At 43.1% G+C, this 21092-nt stretch overlaps 1 protein-coding gene across 1 annotated transcript in view; it reads right to left on the bottom strand.

The window, feature by feature from the left end:
• Window positions 1-21092, bottom strand: part of NET1 (neuroepithelial cell transforming 1) — a 69207-nt gene that overhangs the window by 27053 nt on the left and 21062 nt on the right. Inside the window, exons 2-3 of the mRNA XM_084808997.1 lie at window positions 12521-12587; window positions 6740-6799 (exon numbers count right to left, since the gene is read on the bottom strand). Of these exons, the coding sequence (XP_084665123.1) occupies window positions 6740-6799; window positions 12521-12587 (127 nt within the window). The remainder of the gene's footprint in view (window positions 1-6739; window positions 6800-12520; window positions 12588-21092) is intronic.

Here is a 21092-nt window from a genome sequence, read left to right as displayed (position 1 = left end):
CATTGCTTCCTGAGCATAAGCTACTACTTTTAACATTCCAACAAGATTATGTCCCTGTCAAAAATGTAAAGCCGTATTCTTCTAAGCTAGCTGGCTCTTCTAGTGTATATATGGAATCTCGAATACAGCTTTTTACTAGGCTGAAGGGATGTCTCTGTAGTTAAGATGAACTCTATATAAACAAAAAACTCAACAACTACAGTGGAACAGCACATGTGTTTTGACCATTCATTCCCCCACTGGGATTTGGCATTTGAGGCTTCTACTAGTTAATGTTCAAATATCAACATTCAAGATGGATATAAGAATAGAAAATAGAAGGAGGCTCTTTTTTTCGTTCTTTACATGTTAAGACAAGAGCTTTGCAATAAGCAAAAAGAAGCTAACATTTACCAAAAAGGAATGGGGGGGGGGGGAAGAAGCCATCAGAACAAGTTTGAAGCTACTTTACATTCTTGAATTAAGCTTCTGTGCTATAAATTCATGGCTATTTTTTCCTCAAGACTTGGGTGGTCCAGTTGGCAGCTCATTCACAAAATGCTGGTTTCCCACTAATTCAAAGTTCATTTGTCTTTCATGACTGGCCAAGACAAATCAATGAATATGTGCTGCTCAGCCTCACTAGAGTTACTACAATTATGAACCTTTTACAGGACCTGCAGCATCTATCTGGTGTAAGGATGGTAATTCCAAGCTTTTCAAAAGCTCGTATAGGCCTACACCATGAGAAGTTCACATTTACTGATTGTGGATTAATCTGGTTTATTTTAGTTTTTTGCTTCAGTACAATATAGCAATTTACAAAGCAGCAATAGTGTACAGGCAAAGGTGCCCTAAAGCATTACTGTCTCACGACCAATCTAAGGTTCTCGTCATAAAGAAAAACTCAACTTAAACAAAAAGCACATCCAGCCCAGCACTATTCCCACATTGCCAAGCAGAAGTCTCCAGAAAGCTGATACAGGGTGTGAAGGGAATGTCCTTCTCCTGTACATTGTATCCATCATCTGGTATTCAGATATATTGCCCCTGAACATGGAGCTTCCATTTAGCTATCATGGCAAATAGCTATCTTACCCTCTGAGTCTGTCTAATCCTTTAAAGACTTTATTTACTTATTGCAATTATTTATATGCCACCTTTCAGGATACAAATCCTACTAAGATAGTTTACAAGTATCATAAAAATAGTAAAATCACAACAATGTTGTTTCTTTATTGAAAGCCACTTTGAGTGCCTAACAGAAAGGCGAGGTATAAATGTAAAAATGAATGGATGAATCTGGCTGGCAGCTATTGGAACCAGGACACTGGACTTAAGATGGATCGTTGGCCTCATCCAACAGGCTTTTCATATGCTCTCATGAATGGCCAGAAGGTGGGCAGAGAGGCAGTACCAAATATGAATATAAGCACGACTGGCTACATAGGTCTTTGGTACTTCCAAGAAACTAGGGCCCAGGCAAGACGAGGTTACTAGAGATCATTCATGAAGGCTTCACTATGTCCCTTGCAAACGACACTATTCTCTCTCCCCACTCACCATTGGATACAGAAGCTACCACAATCTTGTTGCTAACAAACACTGAGCCACGCCTTCTGAATACACACTTTGGGATTCACCCCATGTGAATCACTAGCTTGCAACTTATATAACAGCGGAGTTGGTACTGTAGTACAACACACACAAAGAAGGCTTTATCTAGAGCAGCCTTCCCCAACCAGGCACCGGCCAGACACTGGAACTACAAACCCCCAGCATCCCCAGCCAACTTTGCCAGTAGATGATGGGACTTGTAGCCCAACACATCTGGAGGGCACCAGGTTAGGAAAGGCTGCTCTAAAGCCAAGTTGTAGGGTTATCAAATGCCTGCCCACATAGCAGCCATGACTTCCCTCCAGGAACCCCAGGAGTTGTAGTCTTATGACAATGCTTGACATTCCCAAGATAGGCTCTGGCACCTCAGAGGCTATTCTATTATGACATAAGCAAATGCAGCAGGCTGCCTGCTTCAATGGGTATATGAAGCAGGCTGAGAATGCAATGCAGTCAGGAGATAAATTCTTATGGGTTGACGTGCAAATCCTCAGAGATCCCTCCCAATATCACAGAAGTACACTACCCAGGGTTCTTCCAGGAGGAAGCTGGGCATCTAAACCACTTTATGTTTATGGTGCAACTATAGCCACAGCTATGATTAAAAACATGGCAGATAAGTGAAGTATCTCACAACGGCATGGACTGGGATCCCCAAGAGCTGGGGAAGGGGTCACCAAGCACTGGTCAAAGATTTTTGTCCTGAAAGCAGGAGAAATTAGGAAAGTGAACTACCTGTTCATTTGCAATTTTAGTAGACAGGGGAAACCTTGAGTGAAGGGTGACACTAAGAACATGGCCCAAGTCTTTATGACAAGGATGGAGAACCTCCAGCCCTGTGGGCATGACCCACAGGTCACAGCATGACCTGTGGGGCCTCAGGCAAGGCCCCGGCTTCTCCACAAAGCCCTCCCTCTGGCAAGGCTAGGTGGGAGGGGAATCTCCACTGTTATCTCCTATCAGTGAGCAGGGATTATCCTGTGCTCCACTGCCCCCGCCCCCCATTGGAAGGGAATGAGGCGTATGCTAAGGGGAATGAACCCTTGCTATTATATCCGAGACAGTAGTGGGATTCCTCTCTCTGCAAACATTGCGTACCCTGCATTGTTCACAATTGGGAAGGCGTGCAGAAGGCGTGCAGAAGGCGTGCGGGGTGGGGAAAGGCGCCCTGACAGAGGCACCGGCTGGAGGATCACTCATCTCCCCCCCTCCACCTAAAACAGCTCCCCACCCCTGCATTTTGATTTCAGGACTAGGGTCTCTCTTGAATATGGTTGAGCTGAAGTCCAGAACATTGGTTAGGCCTATTGTACTAACCAGAAAACAGTCAAAGGATAGCACAGATTCTGTTACAGCAATGCACTCTTCTGCCGCCGCTGCCACCCCTGCCAGCTGCAGTGCTGTTCAGTCCACCAGCATCTGCTGCAATGGCTTACTATTTTGAATCTCATTCTACATCCTCAGAACAGACATTCTTAATCCATGAAGCCTTATCTGTCCCCTTGACTCTTGCCCATTCACTAGGTAAAGTAACCAGCATTTATGAACTAAGAACAAATCTGGAAACTGGCCATTTAAAAACATCCCAGTAGGTGGTGGCTTTCAGGGATGGAAGCAGGACTAACAGGGTGAAGGGCAGTCATAGGTTACCTAGGCTTTAAGGGGGTGGGGGGAGAGAGAGGAAGCAAACACTTGTTAAATAGCCTCCTGAAAGATACTGTCATCAACCTAAGATGTACACAATAGGTAAGATATTTCACAATGGATCAACGTTTGTTGGCACAGGCCTATATCAACAGAGAGTTCCAATGAAGTTACCCATTTTGTTTCTCTCTTTTTCTGGGACCAATATGACAGCAAAGGATCAGCCTGAATGTTGGGAGGAAAGTGCAGGAATTTTTACAGTCCTACAATGACGCCAGCAAGACAAACCTAGGAATTATAGAACCTGAACTGCTGAAAATTAACATCTAACTTTCCACCTTGCTGGCTTTGAATGTTAAAATGGTTGTGCACATTCAGATGTGAACACTGTTTACAAAGGGCCTTTGCCTAATTTGTACCAGCTACGTACAGGACGGAACAAAGTGTACTTTGAGGGATGTGAGCTCCGTGCTCCTCTTGCACAGGTATTGGACAAATGCAGCACTTTTGTTTAAATGGGCTGAATTAAAACAAACCATGCCATATTGATTATACTTAAGACACCCCTTTTCAAGACAAACCTTGGTTAGAACCATTAAAAATGCAGCAGATTTGATGTGCTAGTATTATCACACTTAATTTTGTGGTAAAGTATACAAAGGCATTTCAGTGGGCTTTAAGCATGCTGAAGTTTGTGTTAGGCTTAACGGAGGCCAAAATTTATGTAGACTGATTTCTACCTTCTTAATGTTACAACTCCACTAGGCCCCTCACAGAATGTATAAGTGATTCAACTAGATGGGAGTGGGTGAAAAATCCATAGTCTGGCAATGGGATGAGGCTGGGGAGTGTCCGTGAAAAGCAGCAAGGTGCGAGTGTGCCGATTCAGGAAAGGCTTTGCTAAAGTAGTTGCCTGCAGAGGGAGGAGGGTTTGACGAAGAGAGGTGAAGGCTGAAGGAGTGCCACAGCAGCAGGCACGGGAGGCAGCAGTGGGTGAAAGAGATTACTGTTCACCTGACAGGATGCACGTATTTCTTTCAGAGTGATATCTCCCAGCGAGTATGTTTATTAAACTGAACACACTAGGTCCTTCCAAAGGTTGGGTGGAGTGAGGAGATTCTAAGCAATCTGACACAATAACTGGACAGAATCATAATTGTGTTGTGCCAGCCCCCTTTGGTACTCACTTGTTCTGAGTTGAAGGAACCTACACATGAACCCTAGATTAAAAAAAAAAAGTGAAGGGCTTTTCCAGGACTGTGAATCCACTTTGGAGAAATCATAAGTGAGGCTGATTTCTAAAGGCCCACACAGAACCATTAATTGCTAGGGGAGGCAGTGCCCGGAGATGAAACTCCCATAAAACAGAATTAAGCTGCATTTACAGCTCTTTAGCTTTAGTCTTCAGAGTTACCACTTCCCAGAAGAACTACTTCTCCCTCCTCCTCCCAAGAGTCCTACTACAGTGATATCTTCAGAGAAGCAGAAGCAAAAATGACAACATATTCCAGTTAGTCAAGGCCCATCTGAGGTTCTGTCCCTGACCTGGATAACTCTTGAGAAGCCAAGCACGCCACAAGCCTCAGTCTCACAGTATTTACTTGAGTTACTTTGCCCAGGAAAAGATAAAGCTACATACAGGAAAAGTACTGCATATACTCTGAAGGCCAGTTTGCTTTGCCATGCAAGCAGGCATGCTCAAGGGGCAGTGCATTACAAAGGTCAATTTTAGTCAATTTCTGCATTCATTCTCCAAAAAGGCACCTGAGCCAAGAACACTATACCTTTGATAGCCCTGCTAAGTTATTGTTTGATTTGTATAGTGACTCTAAGAACACAGGAGCCTCATGCACACCTATATGCACACTCACAACCTGGCGACAAATCCACAAATGCTAAGGCATCCAGGCACAGAAGTTTGCTTCTTGTGATCTGCACATATGGAATTTTATGTTGTATCTGGCATCTATTTTAAAAAGTGGCACCCTTGGCTGAAGAGACTCCTGCAACCCATTTGGCACTGTACATATTTTTATTTTGTTTATAAAATGTCTTAAGTCACCTTTCCACTGTGTGCTGAACATGACATGCAATAAAACATTTTAAATCCCCCATAAAAATACATATTTAAAAATACTCCCCCACACACATAAAAATTACATAATTACTACACATAGAAATATTGAGCAGCGCTATCTTAAATGCTTATGAAAACAAATACGTTTTTGCCACCTTCTGGAAAACATACAACGGGGCTGTTCACATGAGATGACAGGCCACCATGGGTTATTTAACCCATGGCGAGGCTGCCAGGGAGTGGGGGTGGGTGCAACCGCCATTTTGAATATGCAACCCCCGCTAGGGGGCTGTTGTGTCGTGCACACCTGGCAAATGTAAGTTATATGAGCATTAAACAACCCTTGCATAACCCATAGTCTGTTTTAGGGTGATGCAAAGCTTGTTTAACTCTCGCATAACCCACCCTCACCAGGTATGCGCAACACGACAACCCCTGTGCAGAGGTTGCATATGCAACCTGGTGCACATGGGTGCCACAACTGGTTGCGGCGGCGTGATGTCCGAACCCAGTCAAGGAAAGCACTTCTTCGTGTGTCTCCCAGGGAAAGGTTATTCCACAGTACGGATGTCTAAGAAAGGCTAGAGTCCCTAAGCCAGGCAATAAGAAATGAGTAGTGGGGATGGATAGGAAAAGGACAGGGTGGAAAGCAGTTGGATAAACTGTAGGATTTGTTACATTTATATCCCGCCTTTCATCCAGGAACCCAAGGCAGCGTACATGATCCTCCTCTTCTTCATTTTATCCTCACACCAACCCTGTGAGGTAGATTAGGCTTCAAGTCAGTGAACAGCTCAAAGTCACCCACTGAGCTTCATGGCTGAGTGGGGACTACAACCTGGGTCTCCCCAGTCCGAACCCAACAGTCTAACCATCAGACCTCCATGGATGTCCCTATTCATGACTTTAAAAAAAATGCATAAAAGCAAGTATAGGCAATCCTTTTTCTTAATGTTTATCTTACAAGAAAACTGTTGTAATTTTCCAATAAAGTTAAAATTATAATAAAAATGCAGGAGCAAATTTCTAGCCCTCATGGTCAGAGGGATGAGTTTGGAAATGTGCAAAAGGCTTCAAGAAGTGCATTCTCTGTACCTGGTGATCTCAGCATCAGAGCAAGAAACTTTATATTATTTCAGGTGTTGGACTGACCACTGTTGGCAAGTGGTAAATGGAAGCATGTTGGAGTTGAACCTGGGAAATGCGCCTTCATATGAGCTGGTGACTCTGTGGGTGGACCTTGGGAAAGTTGCAATTTCTCCATCTTCCACCAATTAAATGGGAACAGTAATATCCTCTGGTCAAGAGCAGAAGGGAAACAATATTGCCCACCATGAGCCTTTAAGGAAAGGTGGACCAGAAACCTCAATGGACACAACCACTTTACTTGCTAGTACAATCATGCCAAAATATTTTAATTACCTTAAGATCGAGGCTACAAATACTGACAACATCATCATCTTTCTCTCTCCGCTTCCTCTTCTGCAAGGAAAGAAAACGCAAGTTATACCAGTTACATGCCTGGCTTTGAATCCTATTTAAGGGAACCTGCTTTCCTGCGTATGATGGGCCATTGTAGAATTCAAAACCAACCCTGAAGTTGCCCTCCTGTTTACAACTATGAATGAAAACAAGCTGGAGGGATTTCATTCTGGCAATTAACGTCATCTGACTTGACATAAAAGCAATATACTTAAAAGTTTTCTTGCCTCTTTTGTGCTCGATACTTATGAGAAAAGGTTAAAAAACAGAAACCAAGGAAAAGCTAGAAGAGAGTGACATGTATTAATGTAGCCATTAAGACTTGGAATTCTTTCAAGAATTTACTTAATGAAATAAGATACCTGTTCAGATTCCCGAGTTCTCAGTTATATTTAACGTCATAAAAGAATTACCAGGAGTAATGGGAAACTGTAAGCATCTCCCACTTCTAGGTTCTACACGGTAATTACCTCCTCACCTGCTCACCTCTGGCGAGTAAGACTTGCCTCCAAGTGACCAGGCAAGTCCCCCACTGCCACAGGAACAAAGCGCTGTGTTCCACCACCACAGCATTGTCCTGTGTTTATGTAGGACCCCCTTCTAAACCTAAAAGTAGTATTACAGCTTCATGTAGGCCTTTGTAGCACAGCCCTCTTTAAACACATGACAGTGTGATTTTGGTGGCATGTGCAGTCATGGCTCTGTCTTTCTCTATGCTAGAGTGATGCTATGCAGACCAAGTGCCCCAATCTCTCTCACTCTCATGTGCAGGGGTAAGGAGCAGTGAAGCATGTAGGGCAGAAGCATAGAAGAAAGGTTCCGATAAGTGGAAGAGACGCACACACACATTTTCTTTTTAATTTATAAAGTAGTGCCACAGTATTAAAGAATAAAATGGGAAGAAAGACCTTTGTACCCTAAAGTATTCCTATCAATACCTATTAGATATTTGCAAATGATGCAAGGGTACAATTTGCATATTAACACGGGAAGAATGTAAAATTATAAAATCAACTAGTTCCATAATTTTCTTGGTATTAATCATGCAATGCTACATGAATTGTAGACCAAACTTTTTTTGATAAAAATGTATATAGTTCCTGCAATTCAACTTTCCTCCCTGCCTATAGGCTATAGTTCCTTCCAACTCTAGACTCTAAAGGAAGTCCAAAGGTTTGTTTTTAAGACTGGCTAGACTAGTTTAATAGGTCTTGCCTTGGCTGGATCCTTCATTTTTCTCGGCCCAGTTGAGATTCATATAAGCTGCAGACATCTGACAGCAAAGGCAGCTGTTTCATGTCTACTAAATCAGATGCAGACTCTTAAGAAAACCAACTGCATTCAAATGGCCCAGAGTAACAAAGGCCTATCCAGCTGATCTGCTGTTCTCAGAATGGACAACTCTTTTAAACTCTCCAGAGATCAGTTCATGTGGAAAATATATTTCTGCAAGAGGTACTAGACTGAAAATAGCAGGAAGTCATATTTAGACTAAGCAAAAGGTGCTGAAATGCTTTTTTAAAAAGATGGAACTTTGGAGGAAGAAAAGACCATCTTTCTAAAATAAGTGTTCTCAGGGATCTAATGAGAGGAAGTTTATTTGTAAGGAGAGGAAGCTTCCTTGGATGAGATCAGCTTCTCTTCATTTCTACACCCATTATTATTTTAATCATATTTATATACTGCCCTTCCCCCAAGGAGCTCAGAATGGTACACCTGTGTGTCATCTCCCCGAACCCCCATCACAGCTCTGTGAGATAGTCAGGCTGAGAAATGGTGACTAGTCCAGTACCACCCAATAAGCTTCATAGCTGAGCAGGGATTTGGACCCAGGTCCAAGTCTGACATTGCCTTCATTACACCACAGTGATGAATCTATGAAACAGAAGATGCCAAGGTCAGGCTAATCAATCCCTTTCATCATGTACAGGCTCATCTTGCTACAAACTTAAAATCAGTTTGTCATAATCTGCCCATCAGGGAACCCTAGGAATTGTATTACCAGGTTAGGTGAAGTCAGGATTCTTGGCATCCACAAAGTTTCCTTGGAAAAAGCCATGTCCATTAAACGTGTATAAGCTTTTATACATACAACTTAAGGTTTGTAACGTGCAAGCACCCTGATCTTGTTATCCTTTTCTGCCTCCTTTAAAAGCATCTTTATGTATCTTAAGCCTTAGTAACCTGATGAGCTACAGAGCTAAAATGAAGAGTAAACGAAGTAACTCTCAAGGCAAGAGCTTAAGCATGCAGAAATACTCTCGTTCTAGTACATGACCATAATCTTTGTTTACAGTCTCTTTATGTTTATAGAATACCAGTAAGAGGTACTTACTAAGAGGTCACACTAAGAGATGGCGATGAAGAGACCATCTGCCCATGTAGACTGTGAGTGTGCTGCACCATCTTGCTGCCTGCCTGCTACCTGTGGCTCCTCCAGAAACACTCCTGGGCCAGGAAGTACTCTCTCCTTGTGAGATCAGGCCCCTGACTTGGCACTTTCTCCCAGGGACTTTTTGCCACCTTGCATCAGCTTCCTGGGACTGAAGTATAAAAGGGTGGGCTGCCAAAGGGGCGCTACCAAGGGGAGATCATCTCTTTGGGGGAGCCAGTTTGGAGATGAATGAAGGTGATCCTGTTTGGTTGGACGGAGGGGAGGGAAGTGATCACCTGTACATCAGCCTGCCTGCTTTGTATATTGGTATTAGAGCTGTGGTATTTGACTGATGGTGGGAGGGATGTGCTTCAAAAAGGGACAGGGAGCAGGAGGGAAGCAGGGAGCACCCATTGGAACCGTAGAGGGCAGAGAGAGAGGTATGGCAGCAGGAGGCACTTAGCTTGTTATGGGGCTAGGAAGCGCAGCAGGGTGTTGGTTGCTCCCAAACCATTTCAGAGCGCCTGAGAAGCCTTGGTGACAGTTCCCCTGGATTGAATATACTGCTGCTGAATGCCAGGTCCGTGAATGGGAAAACAACAGCCATCCAGGAGGGGCAATCTCAGAAGGGGGTACTGGGGGATTTCTGTTCAATAACATGATTGTTGGTGCCCCTCAGGCTTCCATCTTGTCCCTCATCCTATTTAACATATACATGAAACCACTGGGTTGTCCAGAGTTTGGGGGATCAGTGCCATCAGTATAGTGATGACACCCAACTCTATCTCTCCTTTCCACTAAAATCCAAGGAAGTTGTTCTAGATCTAAATCGTTGTCTGATGTTGGTAATGGACTGCATGAGGGCAACCTGCCTTTGGTGTGTATGCTAGTCTGTTGCTGAAGGGGTTTTTATTTGTTGGGTGTTATTTCTTTTATTGTTGTGTTTTTATGGATCTGTTTTTATGCTATGTTTTAATTAAGACTTTGTTTTTAACCTGCATTTCCTTATTGTTAGCTGCCTTGAATACCATTTTTGTTGGAAAGGCAGGATATCAATTAAATAAATAAATAATAGTGTACAGGCTTATTTTTGCCAAGCAATACTTATGACTTCATCTTTACTGCTATGGGTGCTCTAGTTCCAATTCAGCATCAGTAGCTTCTAGGAAACATGCTTTATCCAGTCAAAAAAGCATGTGTGTGCTCTATTTCCCTCATTCCTAATTTTAGTCTCTTCCCCATGTCCCATGCAAGCAAAATTGAATGTAGAAATTGACCAGACCAGACCAGACCGGCACCAGGTATGAGGAGGTTTTTTTTGTTTTTTGCTTCCATCACTTCCAGTGTAGGGCCCTAGATTAGGATCACTGCCTTGAAGAATGACCAGTCTAAGCTAGCCAGCACAGGATCAAAGAGGGACAACAGTAAGATCATACAGTACCTTCAGTATTTAAAAAGCTGTTATTATGGTCAACAACCCTTGGGGAAAGGTATTTTTTTAAAAGATGAAAGCATGTCTGCCAGAGGCTGAACTAGGGGGAAAAAGTAAAAGAGGGTGGCACTGAGGAATCTGGTTAATCCTATTAACAGGGGGCACAGTTGATCATTCCAGCTGCAGCCCTACCCAGAGTGCAGCATGATAATGGCAGCATGCAACATGGGTAGGGTTGTTACAATGGTCAAACACTCCTTAGCAGCAAGCATTGACTATAGTGTATCCTTCAATGGCATCTCATGGCACTGTAAGTAAAGCTACAACTGGAATCAACAAAGCGAAGCCTCAGCTATTGGTTTTACCAAGCTACCCTGCTCTCGTATTTGCAAAAGCCAAGAAGATTTCAGGCAATCATGAGAAGAAAAGTGCTCCTCCCACCTGGAACCCCACCTCCAGACCAAACTCCTGCTCAAAGCTTAAGAACTGCATTAACTTCTTAATGGCTTGCTGCACAGCCACGATAGCTCTGCAAATCAAGAATTTGCTACCCAAATGCAACCAGTTGGTTTCTTGAGAATCTCAGCTTTTGTCTTTTCCTAAAGAAGCCCCTGTCAAGGTAATGTCAGTATCTGGAGAAAGCTCATGTATGAGAGATGTCTTGATGGCATTTCTGACATGAATGCATTTCCCCATTTCTTACTGTTCTTTATGTTGTCCAGAATCTCAGGAGGGGATAGGGATGAATAGTTTGTCCCAAGACAAACAAGCAAGCAATTGTTCCCAGTTTACATATACTTTAACAATTGCACCCCGAAGCTGTAATAAATTGAATAGAAGGCAACATCACACTGTGTTCCCAGCTTGAAGTGTGTTGTCTTCAATGGGCAGGGTGAAAGGAAAACACTATCTTCTCCAATGGCACATGAAGATAAAAGTTGGATCTAGTAAATCAAACAAGACCCATCAAGAATTTGCATGATTGACACACAAGATTAGAGTTTATACAGATTAGAGTCTATAGACTGCACAGCAAAAATCACAGAGATGGCACTTGCCAGCACCACCATGGTACCATACAACACATCTGTGGACAAAGAAATGAGCTATGATTTGATGGCGGTTTGGGGGAGATCCTTTGTAAAAGTGAAGATCCATAAGGATCCATGCCTAAGAGTCACACTTTTCCTTCCTTTCCTCCTCCGCCTCCATACTCACCCGAGTGGGCAGGACTTCTGTATGGGAGCTTCTTGGCTTCCATTCTCAACAGGTAGTGTCTGTTTTAGATTTCCCAAAATATATTGCCAAATGTTGAGCCTTAATGGCTCCCATACAGTATTTCTTTATTTACATTTTTTGACCCACCCTTTATCCAAATGGTTTCCAGGGAAGTTTCAATAGTAAAAAGTACAATACGATTTTAAAAAACACACGAATACATCAACCTTCAAACAATAAGACAAAAAGGCAACAAGGCCGTTAAACTATCAAGCACAACAGAAAGCAATAAAACACATTTAAAATGCCTGAGCAAATAAAATTGTCTTGAGCTGGTGCCAAAAACACTGTAGAAGCACTGTCGCCCACCCTTGCATGGTACCATGGGCATTATGGTGCTGGCACGTGCCACACTGGGGATGCCAGTTCTGTTACATTACACAGAAAGAAGAAATAGCAGCAAGCACTGTTCTAACACATGGAAATACATTGCTGCACAACATGCAAGGCTGTCAAGACAGATTAGGTACACTGACTACCATACAACAGTCAGCAAAGCTGGTTTTACTGCCTCACAGAAAGGAAGAGACTATATTGGTCTATCCAGGCAAAGAGCAAACATTTAGTCAAGAAAACATGATGTGTTTCTTTGTTCAATATTCAAACTGTCAATTAATACAGCTTTTACTCTACTCACCAGAGTAAAATCCCAGTGTGGCCCAGGAGTCAAAAATGTGAATGAGCTTCCTCGCCGCAGAGGGTACCTGTGGACAGAAAAGGTTTTCTTTTTTATGAGAGTAGTAACAAGACATGTAAGTAGGAGTACTCTGAGACTTCTACCAAGTTCTGGACTTTTTTTTGCCTTCAAGAACATCTGTTAATGCAAATGGTCTAAAGAAAAGGTCTAATGCAACTACGTCTTCAAGCAGTAACTTGTTCTCATGCAATTCCTATCTGGAACCTTTCTAGAGGGTAGAAACTGAGCACATTTTGTTGCTGGCAAAGACACTTAAGCTAGGCTCAGCCTGGTGCACTGTCCAATACAAATGGTAGCACTGCTGCAGGGGGAGGAGGGGCATCCTTCTGCTTTAAATTTTTAAAGGTTAGCCATGTCCACTCCTGAACTGGAGTACAGAGTCTCCAAAGACAGTTCATAAAACTGCTGTGTATTGCCAACTCGCCCCCCACCTGATTTTTTTTTAATGTCTGAATGGTCTGTGCTACAGCACTCAGCTTCTAGCAAAGTCAACGGGGTTACATTTATCACCTTTCATGTTACTTGCACCAGCCAATACTGCCCAACAGTTCAAACTGAACAGACTGCCCCTGGGAAAATGCAAACAAAATGCAAACAATGCAAACGTCTGGTGACAAACTATCACAATCCAAGTGCTGGGAAAATGCGAGTTCTAAAGAGAACTGCTGACTTGAGGGAAGTCATCTGGATTCCCTGCAACCACCCCAGTTTGGCACATGGTGAGATATCCTGTCCCTACCTAATGCACACTTGGTAGATTTGCATGTATGTGAGCACCGTTCTATTGCTTTACATTTTAAATTGGTGTGGTGCAGTGGTTCACATCTCCAACTATTTAATTTTTTTATCCACCCAACAACAAACATTTGCTCAGCAGATTAAAAACAGTTTAAAGAACAAAACATAATACAAGTGGTTAGAAGAATCCAAAACAATACAATATGTTAAAAGGCTAGAACTTGAAGATCCAGTTTCAAATCGCCATTCAGCCATGAAAGCTTATCATGGGGCGGTCACCATCTTCTAGTCCAGTGTTCCCAACTTGGTGCCCTCCACATATTTTGGACTGCAACTCGGTCATTGCTCACCACTGGCCATGCTGACTGGGGCTAATGGGAGTTCTAGTACAAAACATCTGGAGGGCACAAGCTTGGGGAAAGCTGTTCTAGTTTAACCTACCTACGCTTTGGCAGCACTTTTTAAACACTATAGATTATTAGATCCTGACAAAAGCTGCCATCTATCACGAGTAAACTGAAGCCCACTAAAAGGCCTTCACAATAAACAATTCCAGGCCAAAACCCAAGGAAGGCCATACTCTGTTCCTAAGCTTTTCCATCCCAGCACCAGTGCTTACTTTCCAAAATGAGATCTGACTATGCTCAAATCCGCCTGGAAGCTCACATAATTCAAGAAGTGTGAGGACAGCTGTTTCTGGCTTTCTAGTGCAAGAGTAAAGGAAATTTTCTCATTTCTTTGCGTGCACCAGCAGTGAGAACAGATTTCAGGGCTCACTCCTGTACCCCCTAATTCCACGTATTATCCGAATTTCCACAAAGCAACAAATGAAAAGAAACAAATACTTGTTCTCTTTCTATGTTTCTGTACACTTGCATGTATGACTTGAAGGGAACTGCAGGTTTTGAAGAAGCCATATATTTCTGACAAATATTCCAACTGCAATGTTTTCGTGATATTTCAATGGCACCCAGGGTGGAAAACTGCCAAAAGGTACATCATACACAGCTGTGTGACACACACCTTTTTATGGTGTTAAATCAACTGTTTAAATCATACTCCAGGACTAGGCAAATATGTTCACATCTAAATTTCACTGTCCAATGACCTTGTGGCAAAGGCGTTTTCATTTAATTTGTACTCATTGGACTTTACTCAAAACTCAGTTTTATGCATCTCAAAAAGTAATATGATATAATTGGCCAGCAATACCAGTTAATTTGAGTAGATAATTGAATGTTGTATATGTTCGACAACTAGCAGGACATAACATTTCCAGCCTATGCCTCAGCTTACATCGTAACATTGGTGGCAAAGGAAGCCCTATATATGCTATTGGTTTCATTATCTTTAGTATAATTGCCTAGTTGTTGTTGTTGTTCAGTCGTGTCCGACTCTTCGTGACCCCATGGACCATAGCACGCCAGGCCTTCCTGTCCTGCGCTCTCTCCCGGAGCGTGCTCAAGTTCATATTCATTGCATCCGTGGTGCTATCTAGCCATCTCATCCTCTGCCGTCCCCTTCTCCTTTTGCCTTCAGTCTTTGTTGTGATCCTTGCTGTTTACTGTGCATTGGTGCTATCTTTGAAGCAACTTGAACAAATACCTGTTCTACATAATTCACACTCAAGACATCCAAGAACCTGTGTGGGTGCCATTTTAAAAAAAAAACTGGGAGGAGGAAAGTTCATGTGTGTGTGTTTCTTAGTTCACAGCAGACAAGTTGATGTGGAGAGGAGTCCCTGAAGGCAAAAAGTCTAAAAGCCACCATCTCATGATATGAACACTGATGTTGCCGCTGCTGCTGTGCAAGAGAAACACTTCTTCCTGACCACTGCCCCCACCAGTAAGCTCTCCCTAGTCCTGCTCACTGCAGTTGCTGGGTAGATTTCAAAGAGTCAGGGTTTTGTTCTGCCCTTATACGCTTGCTGCTGCTCAGAGCTCTTTTGCACTAGAGGGTAAGCCATTTGTGCATACTAGAAACTCCTAAATATTTACTCGAGGAAGACTGAACAATGGCAAGACTTCCTCCACTGGATAACTGCAATCAGTCTGGGGTTTAACAGGAAGCCTCAGTGCCTCTCCACTCGGCTATGTAATATGCTAATTAGTCAGTTGCCCTCTTTCTGCTGGCTCCACCAGGGGCACTGCTGGGCACTTAAAAGGGCACAGACACATAGCGAACAAATCTGCGCAACATCTGTATATACCAATTTACATCAATATATGCAAATTTAGAATTAATTACTAGCATTTATTTAAATTTCACAGGCAAACCCAACCAATTGATTTCCCATCCAAATCACACCAAATTAAATCAATTATTTCATTGATTTGCACTTCAACCCCAGATCATCCCAAATTAGTAGCACCTCTTCAGTTACAATTAATTTGTAATGGATATGAGCAGGTGTGAAAAAAATACACCAAAAAACATAGCTGGTAGGTTTTTCTCCATGAACCTTTTTTTTTCCATGAGCCATTTCCCTGCTCAAAAATTTAATCAATTTGCCTTCAATTTAATTACCCCCATTCAATTACTCATTATTGCTTCCAGAAAGTAAGTTCAAAATAAAGTGTGGTGCACAATTTCATTCTGGGGGGCGGATTCAAAATGCTGGATGGGTGGTGGGAGGAGAGAAGGCTGGAGAGTGGGGCAGAAATTGTAGAGGAAAGGTGGAAAGGGAGATTAGGAAGAGGTAGAGCCTGGAAATAAGGAACAGGCAGGTTTGCGGGGGGATATCAGGGGAAGGAGAAATATGGAGCAAGGAATGGGCAACGTGGAGGAGACAGAGGGAGCCTGGAAAGAGGAAGGGGAGAGGAAGTGGAGGTAGAGAGGTGGAAGGATAGCTCTTCCCCTTTCCCTGCTCTGCAGTTTATGGGGTTCTCTCTCTCTATATGGAGGGGACTTGTGACTATCCCCCCACCCCATAACATGCAAATAGAGACACACGCAGAGGAAGACACACGCAGAGCAGGTTAGGAAGCCTCACATGTAGAGCCACCTCAGCATGCACCACAATACAGGGCAGGGATACCTAGGAAGATCAAGAGAAGCAAAACACACAGATAAGACTGGGATCTAACACACACAAGAAGGACCTTCTGCCCAGATTAGTATTTTAGGAGGACAATAAAACACATCTGTCTCTTTATCTTGCCCCCCCATTTCTCTCTGTCTCTTCTACTTCTCTTCCCCCAGCTCCTCTTCCCTCCCAGAGGAAAATCACCCCCACCCCATGCAATTATGATTAGGGGGGGAAAAAAACCTTCCATTGATACCAATGGAAGGGTTTTTTCTAAACTTAATTGCCATGTTTAGAGGGATGTGGATGGTGTCACAGCAGACATTGGAGGGATAACCCTTCCTTCCCTAACTACAACCCCCTGGAGACCGCCCCCCCAGTATGGTAATTAAGCTTAGGGAGGGGGAAAAACATCCTCTGGCACCAATGGATGCACAAGGCTCTGGGAAATAGAATTCAGGCCCAAAGCCTACAAATACCTTCAAGAGCCACCAGTCTACGCACTGCTGTAATTCCAAACATTTTTGCTTTTAGGGAAGGAAGGGATTAGATAACTTTCAAATTTTTCAATCATCCCGCCCCCCTCAATTTCACAGGCAAGCTGTTTTTAAGGCACAGTTGTTGAATGCACTATTCAGCCAGGCAAATGTTGCAGTTATCACAATCCCAGCCCCAACTCCAAACTGGAGGAAAAGTCGTTTCTCACCTGAGAAGCCTTGCTACTTTCTGAATATCTCTGAATCCAGACAGAAGGGACAAGACCTTTTCCAGGCACAGAAGAAAGGCAAGGGTCCTCCCTGATCTCACAGTGACCTGGTTCGCATGACACAACAGCTCACTGTGGCTTTAATTTAATTGCTTTAGGGTTATTTGAGGGTTGTCTAACCCTCAAACAACCTCTGCCATCTGGGTACAGATGACACAACAAGCCACATCAAGCCAGGTGCCTGTGGGTGCCATGCAAAATAGTGCTTGTGGGTGCCCACCACAAATCAACAGCTCCCATGGGTAAATTAAGCCACAGTGGGCTGCCATGATGTGGAAACAGACCCAGTGATTTTCAGAGCCATTTGGAAAGCAGCAAGAGTTCTTGAGGTTTTCTTAGTAACTCCAGTCCAAGGCCAGAGGAGAGTCCCACTCATCACTCTCCTAACTGAACAACAGTATTTGCCATTGGTGACCTGGCAGGCACATCCATGGGCCTCTAACTAGAAATATAAAATTTCCGGGGGGGAAATTGGCATTTTGGGGGAAATTAAAAAATAAGCAATGCTTATTTTTTAACATTTGTTACAGATCTAAAGTCACTTTAAGGCAGCCTTCCCCATCCTGGTACCCTCCAGATATTTTGGACTCCAGCCCCCATCAGCCTTAGGTAGCATGGCCAATAGTCAGACATGCTGGCCATTGTAGTCCAAAATATCTGGAAGGCACCATGTTGGGAAAGGCTGCTTTAGGAACATAAAGCAGCCTTTATGTTCCTAAAATTGTATTATATATAACGTGGTTTGCTCATAAAATTACCATGTTTAAAAACTTTTAAAAGTAAACTCAGTCTGAGCTATACTTTTAGATTCAGTATACCAAACATGATAATTTTATGAGCAAACCAAGGGTATACATGACATATTTTAGGTTCCTATTTTATGTCTGACCAGAGGAAACTTCTGCAAGTAGTCCCTGAAACATTTGAATCGCCCTGGAAGCCAGAAGAAGAAGGAAGAAATGGAGCCAGAGGAAGACTGGTGTACAACATCTGTTCCTGTTTGTAACGAAGTTTAGAGAAATAAGGTCTGAAGGAAAAGCTATTGAAATTTTATTTAGCTGGGAAAGCCTCATCTTAGGAATGGTAAGCAGCCATATTTATTTAAGAACCTTTAAGCAATCTCAAAATATTATTTGAAGAGTGACATCTTATTTACTTCTGAAAATAATTTCCGTTACTGAATATCTTATTTTTTATTCATTCTGAAAAGTAATCTCTAGTGATAGTGTCAATCCCATGCCCATGCCATAGGAACCAAGCTACTGAGGGTTTTTTGGGTAGAGAGGGGTTTATTCTAGTGACAGCTGTTAAAAGTTTTACAGGTGAGGCAGAATTCCCTAGTGATGAGGTCTGAGAACTTCATTAAAAACTATGGCAGTTACTTCTATAGATCCAAGTCTCAAATTTAAAACAAAAAAGAAACACAGGTGGGATAACCCACATGCTGTTCTGCTGGATCAGGTGACAGTGGCAGAATAACCTATAGTGTTTTTTTCACATGTGGGATTTAGATTAGAACTACGTTAATTGACTGCTACAGCATCTATCCAGAACAAACCAACAGGACTCTGTAGAACAAAATCCATATGGTCAAGTATGCACATTTTCTTCCATATTATGATATAGTTACTCTACTCACGTGTTGGGAAACTGCGCATGACGTGGAGCATCCCTAAATGTCTATCAGTAAAAGATACATTGGGGCACAATCCTATGGGGATAGTCAGCCACCTCCAAACTTGGAGGCGGCTGACTATCCAATGCAGGGCGGGTAGAGCACAGAAGGCATCTTCTCCTCTGCACTCCAGCCACCCTGCATTTGCAGCTAGACGGCCAATTTTGGCTGTCTAACCAGGGCGTGGTAGAGCTGGGGGGGGAGGGAGGCTGGGCCGCACATAGGAAGCATTGTAATGGCGCTTTCCACAGTCCCCTCCCCTTCCCACCCTCAGGAACGCCCCCTTTTCAGCCACTCCGCACTGCCTTACGAGCACAGAGCCAGGGATGAACTGTGCCTTCTACGAAGTGGCAGGGGAGGGGGAGGGGAATTGGGTTTCTGGGAAACAAGCTTGGAGTGATGGCTCTGAGCTCAGTTCCCAGAAACCAAAAAATCCTATGGCCATCTAGATGCTGTCCAGCGGCCATAGGACTACACCCTAAATCAATAATTTTAATAAGGAATAGAAGAAATAACTATGCTGGGAATCTTACAGAGAGGATTAAAAAAAAAAAAAACAATTTCCCCCCATGGCTTCATTATTTACAGACATTTTACTTCTCTAGACTTTCTATAAAAGTGTTTCTTATTACATAGCTTTTAGAAATCAATTTGGGGGAGTAAAGACTGGATAACAAGATATAAACACCCTGTCTGAAATTCTAAAAGAAAATATTTCATAATCCAAAGCTATTCAGTTTTTCAGAAAATAACCAGAATTGATCCTTGGAAAAAAACTGTTTTTTCTGAATGTTTCCCATTTTTTCTAGGCCTTTATATCTCTAGCCTTTACACATCTCTTCAGACCCTCACACAGCAATAACATTAGAGTGGGGGGTGAGGAACCTTTTTTTCCCTCAGGGACTGCATACCAGTGGTAGACAGGGCCACCACCACCCACCTCTTCCCTTTCCCCCAGACATTCCCTTCCTCAAATGCAATCAAATCCAGGAAGGGTATCTCGGAATCTTGAGTTCTACCATTTTTAGCAGGGGAAATAATACTATTCTCATTAGATTATACAGCAGGAACTCTTCAACGAATTACTACATGGTAAATTTTATTCCAATTTGAAATAGCTTAGTAATTTTTAACACCTTTCCTCTTCAAGCAGTTACAATATATTTTTCTTATCTGAGACCTATTGTGTGTGTGCCCCTGCTGCTGCTCCAGCTGCTTGCTTGGCTTCTGTGCCAGGCAAGGCGAAAGAGGTTTCCCTTTCTTACCACCCAGCACAGAAACACAGCAGGTCGCCAAGGTTTGTAGGGCTGAGGAGGGGAGGCAGCAGGCTGAGCACACAATTGGCAGGATCTGGCTGGTAGGCTGGCAATTCCTCACCCCTAAAAGGTAAACTAGGCAAGTGGTATTTTCTGTACAGACCACTTTCTGCCAGTGAAAGCCTATGTATAAGTTTGAGTGTTCCCTTACTCTTCATCGGCTTGAATGAGAAAAGCTGTTTGGCTTGAAAACTTGCATAATCTTGCATCAACATAAGGTGGTGCAGTATCCAGTGTAAGTGAAACTCCAATCTTAAGCATGTCTATTTAAATGTAAATCCCAGTAAGTTGAATAGGAGATACTCCCAAATAGGTATATGCAGGATTGAGGCCATACCACTCTGTTATCCTCTGCAGTCAACTGTGCAAGTTGACAGCCTGACCCCAAGGACAAGACAGGGTACTGCACCAGCACTCGCACTGATCCAAAGCCTTTGGGTTTTTTTTCTTGGCTTTTGGAATTTGTTTCAGGACTACTGTGTTGCACCAATACAAGGGCATCTTGAATGGATTAACCTCATCGTTGCCACACCACCAACCTGCCCCCATCACACCTGCATCTAACTCACATAAGGGCTTGTGTACATCTGCTATAACACTTTCCCCGAGTTGCTGCTCCAGTGTAATATCTTGGCCATTTTGCTACACAGTCACAGCTTGCACCACTGCACTGTTGCTCTCGATCCTATCCACTTTTTGCCTTACCCAGTAGACCACAGGTTGAAAGAATAATGCTGCTAATCCCAACATCAGCAAATCCATCATGGGGATTGGAAGCAGAGCACACCATCCACTTGGATAGTACTGAACAGGATATTCCCCTGTTGGGGTTGGATGGTGCCTTTGTTTTGCAAGCAACCAGCAGTCTGGCCAGAGTGTCTCGATGTTTATGCCATCTGGTTCTTTGTCTAATCTCTGCTTTGCCTCTCCAAAGATGCTTTGACAGCAAGTTTCTTTTGGCTGCCAGGCTGGAAGCACAGCTTGTTTGTCTA

Source organism: Heloderma suspectum, chromosome 7 (genome assembly GCF_057233095.1).
Source record: "Heloderma suspectum isolate Gila_16-S chromosome 7, 16-S_ref, whole genome shotgun sequence".
In the NCBI taxonomy this organism is placed as follows: domain Eukaryota; kingdom Metazoa; phylum Chordata; class Lepidosauria; order Squamata; family Helodermatidae; genus Heloderma; species Heloderma suspectum.
This window is presented reverse-complemented; position numbering and strand designations above follow the sequence as displayed.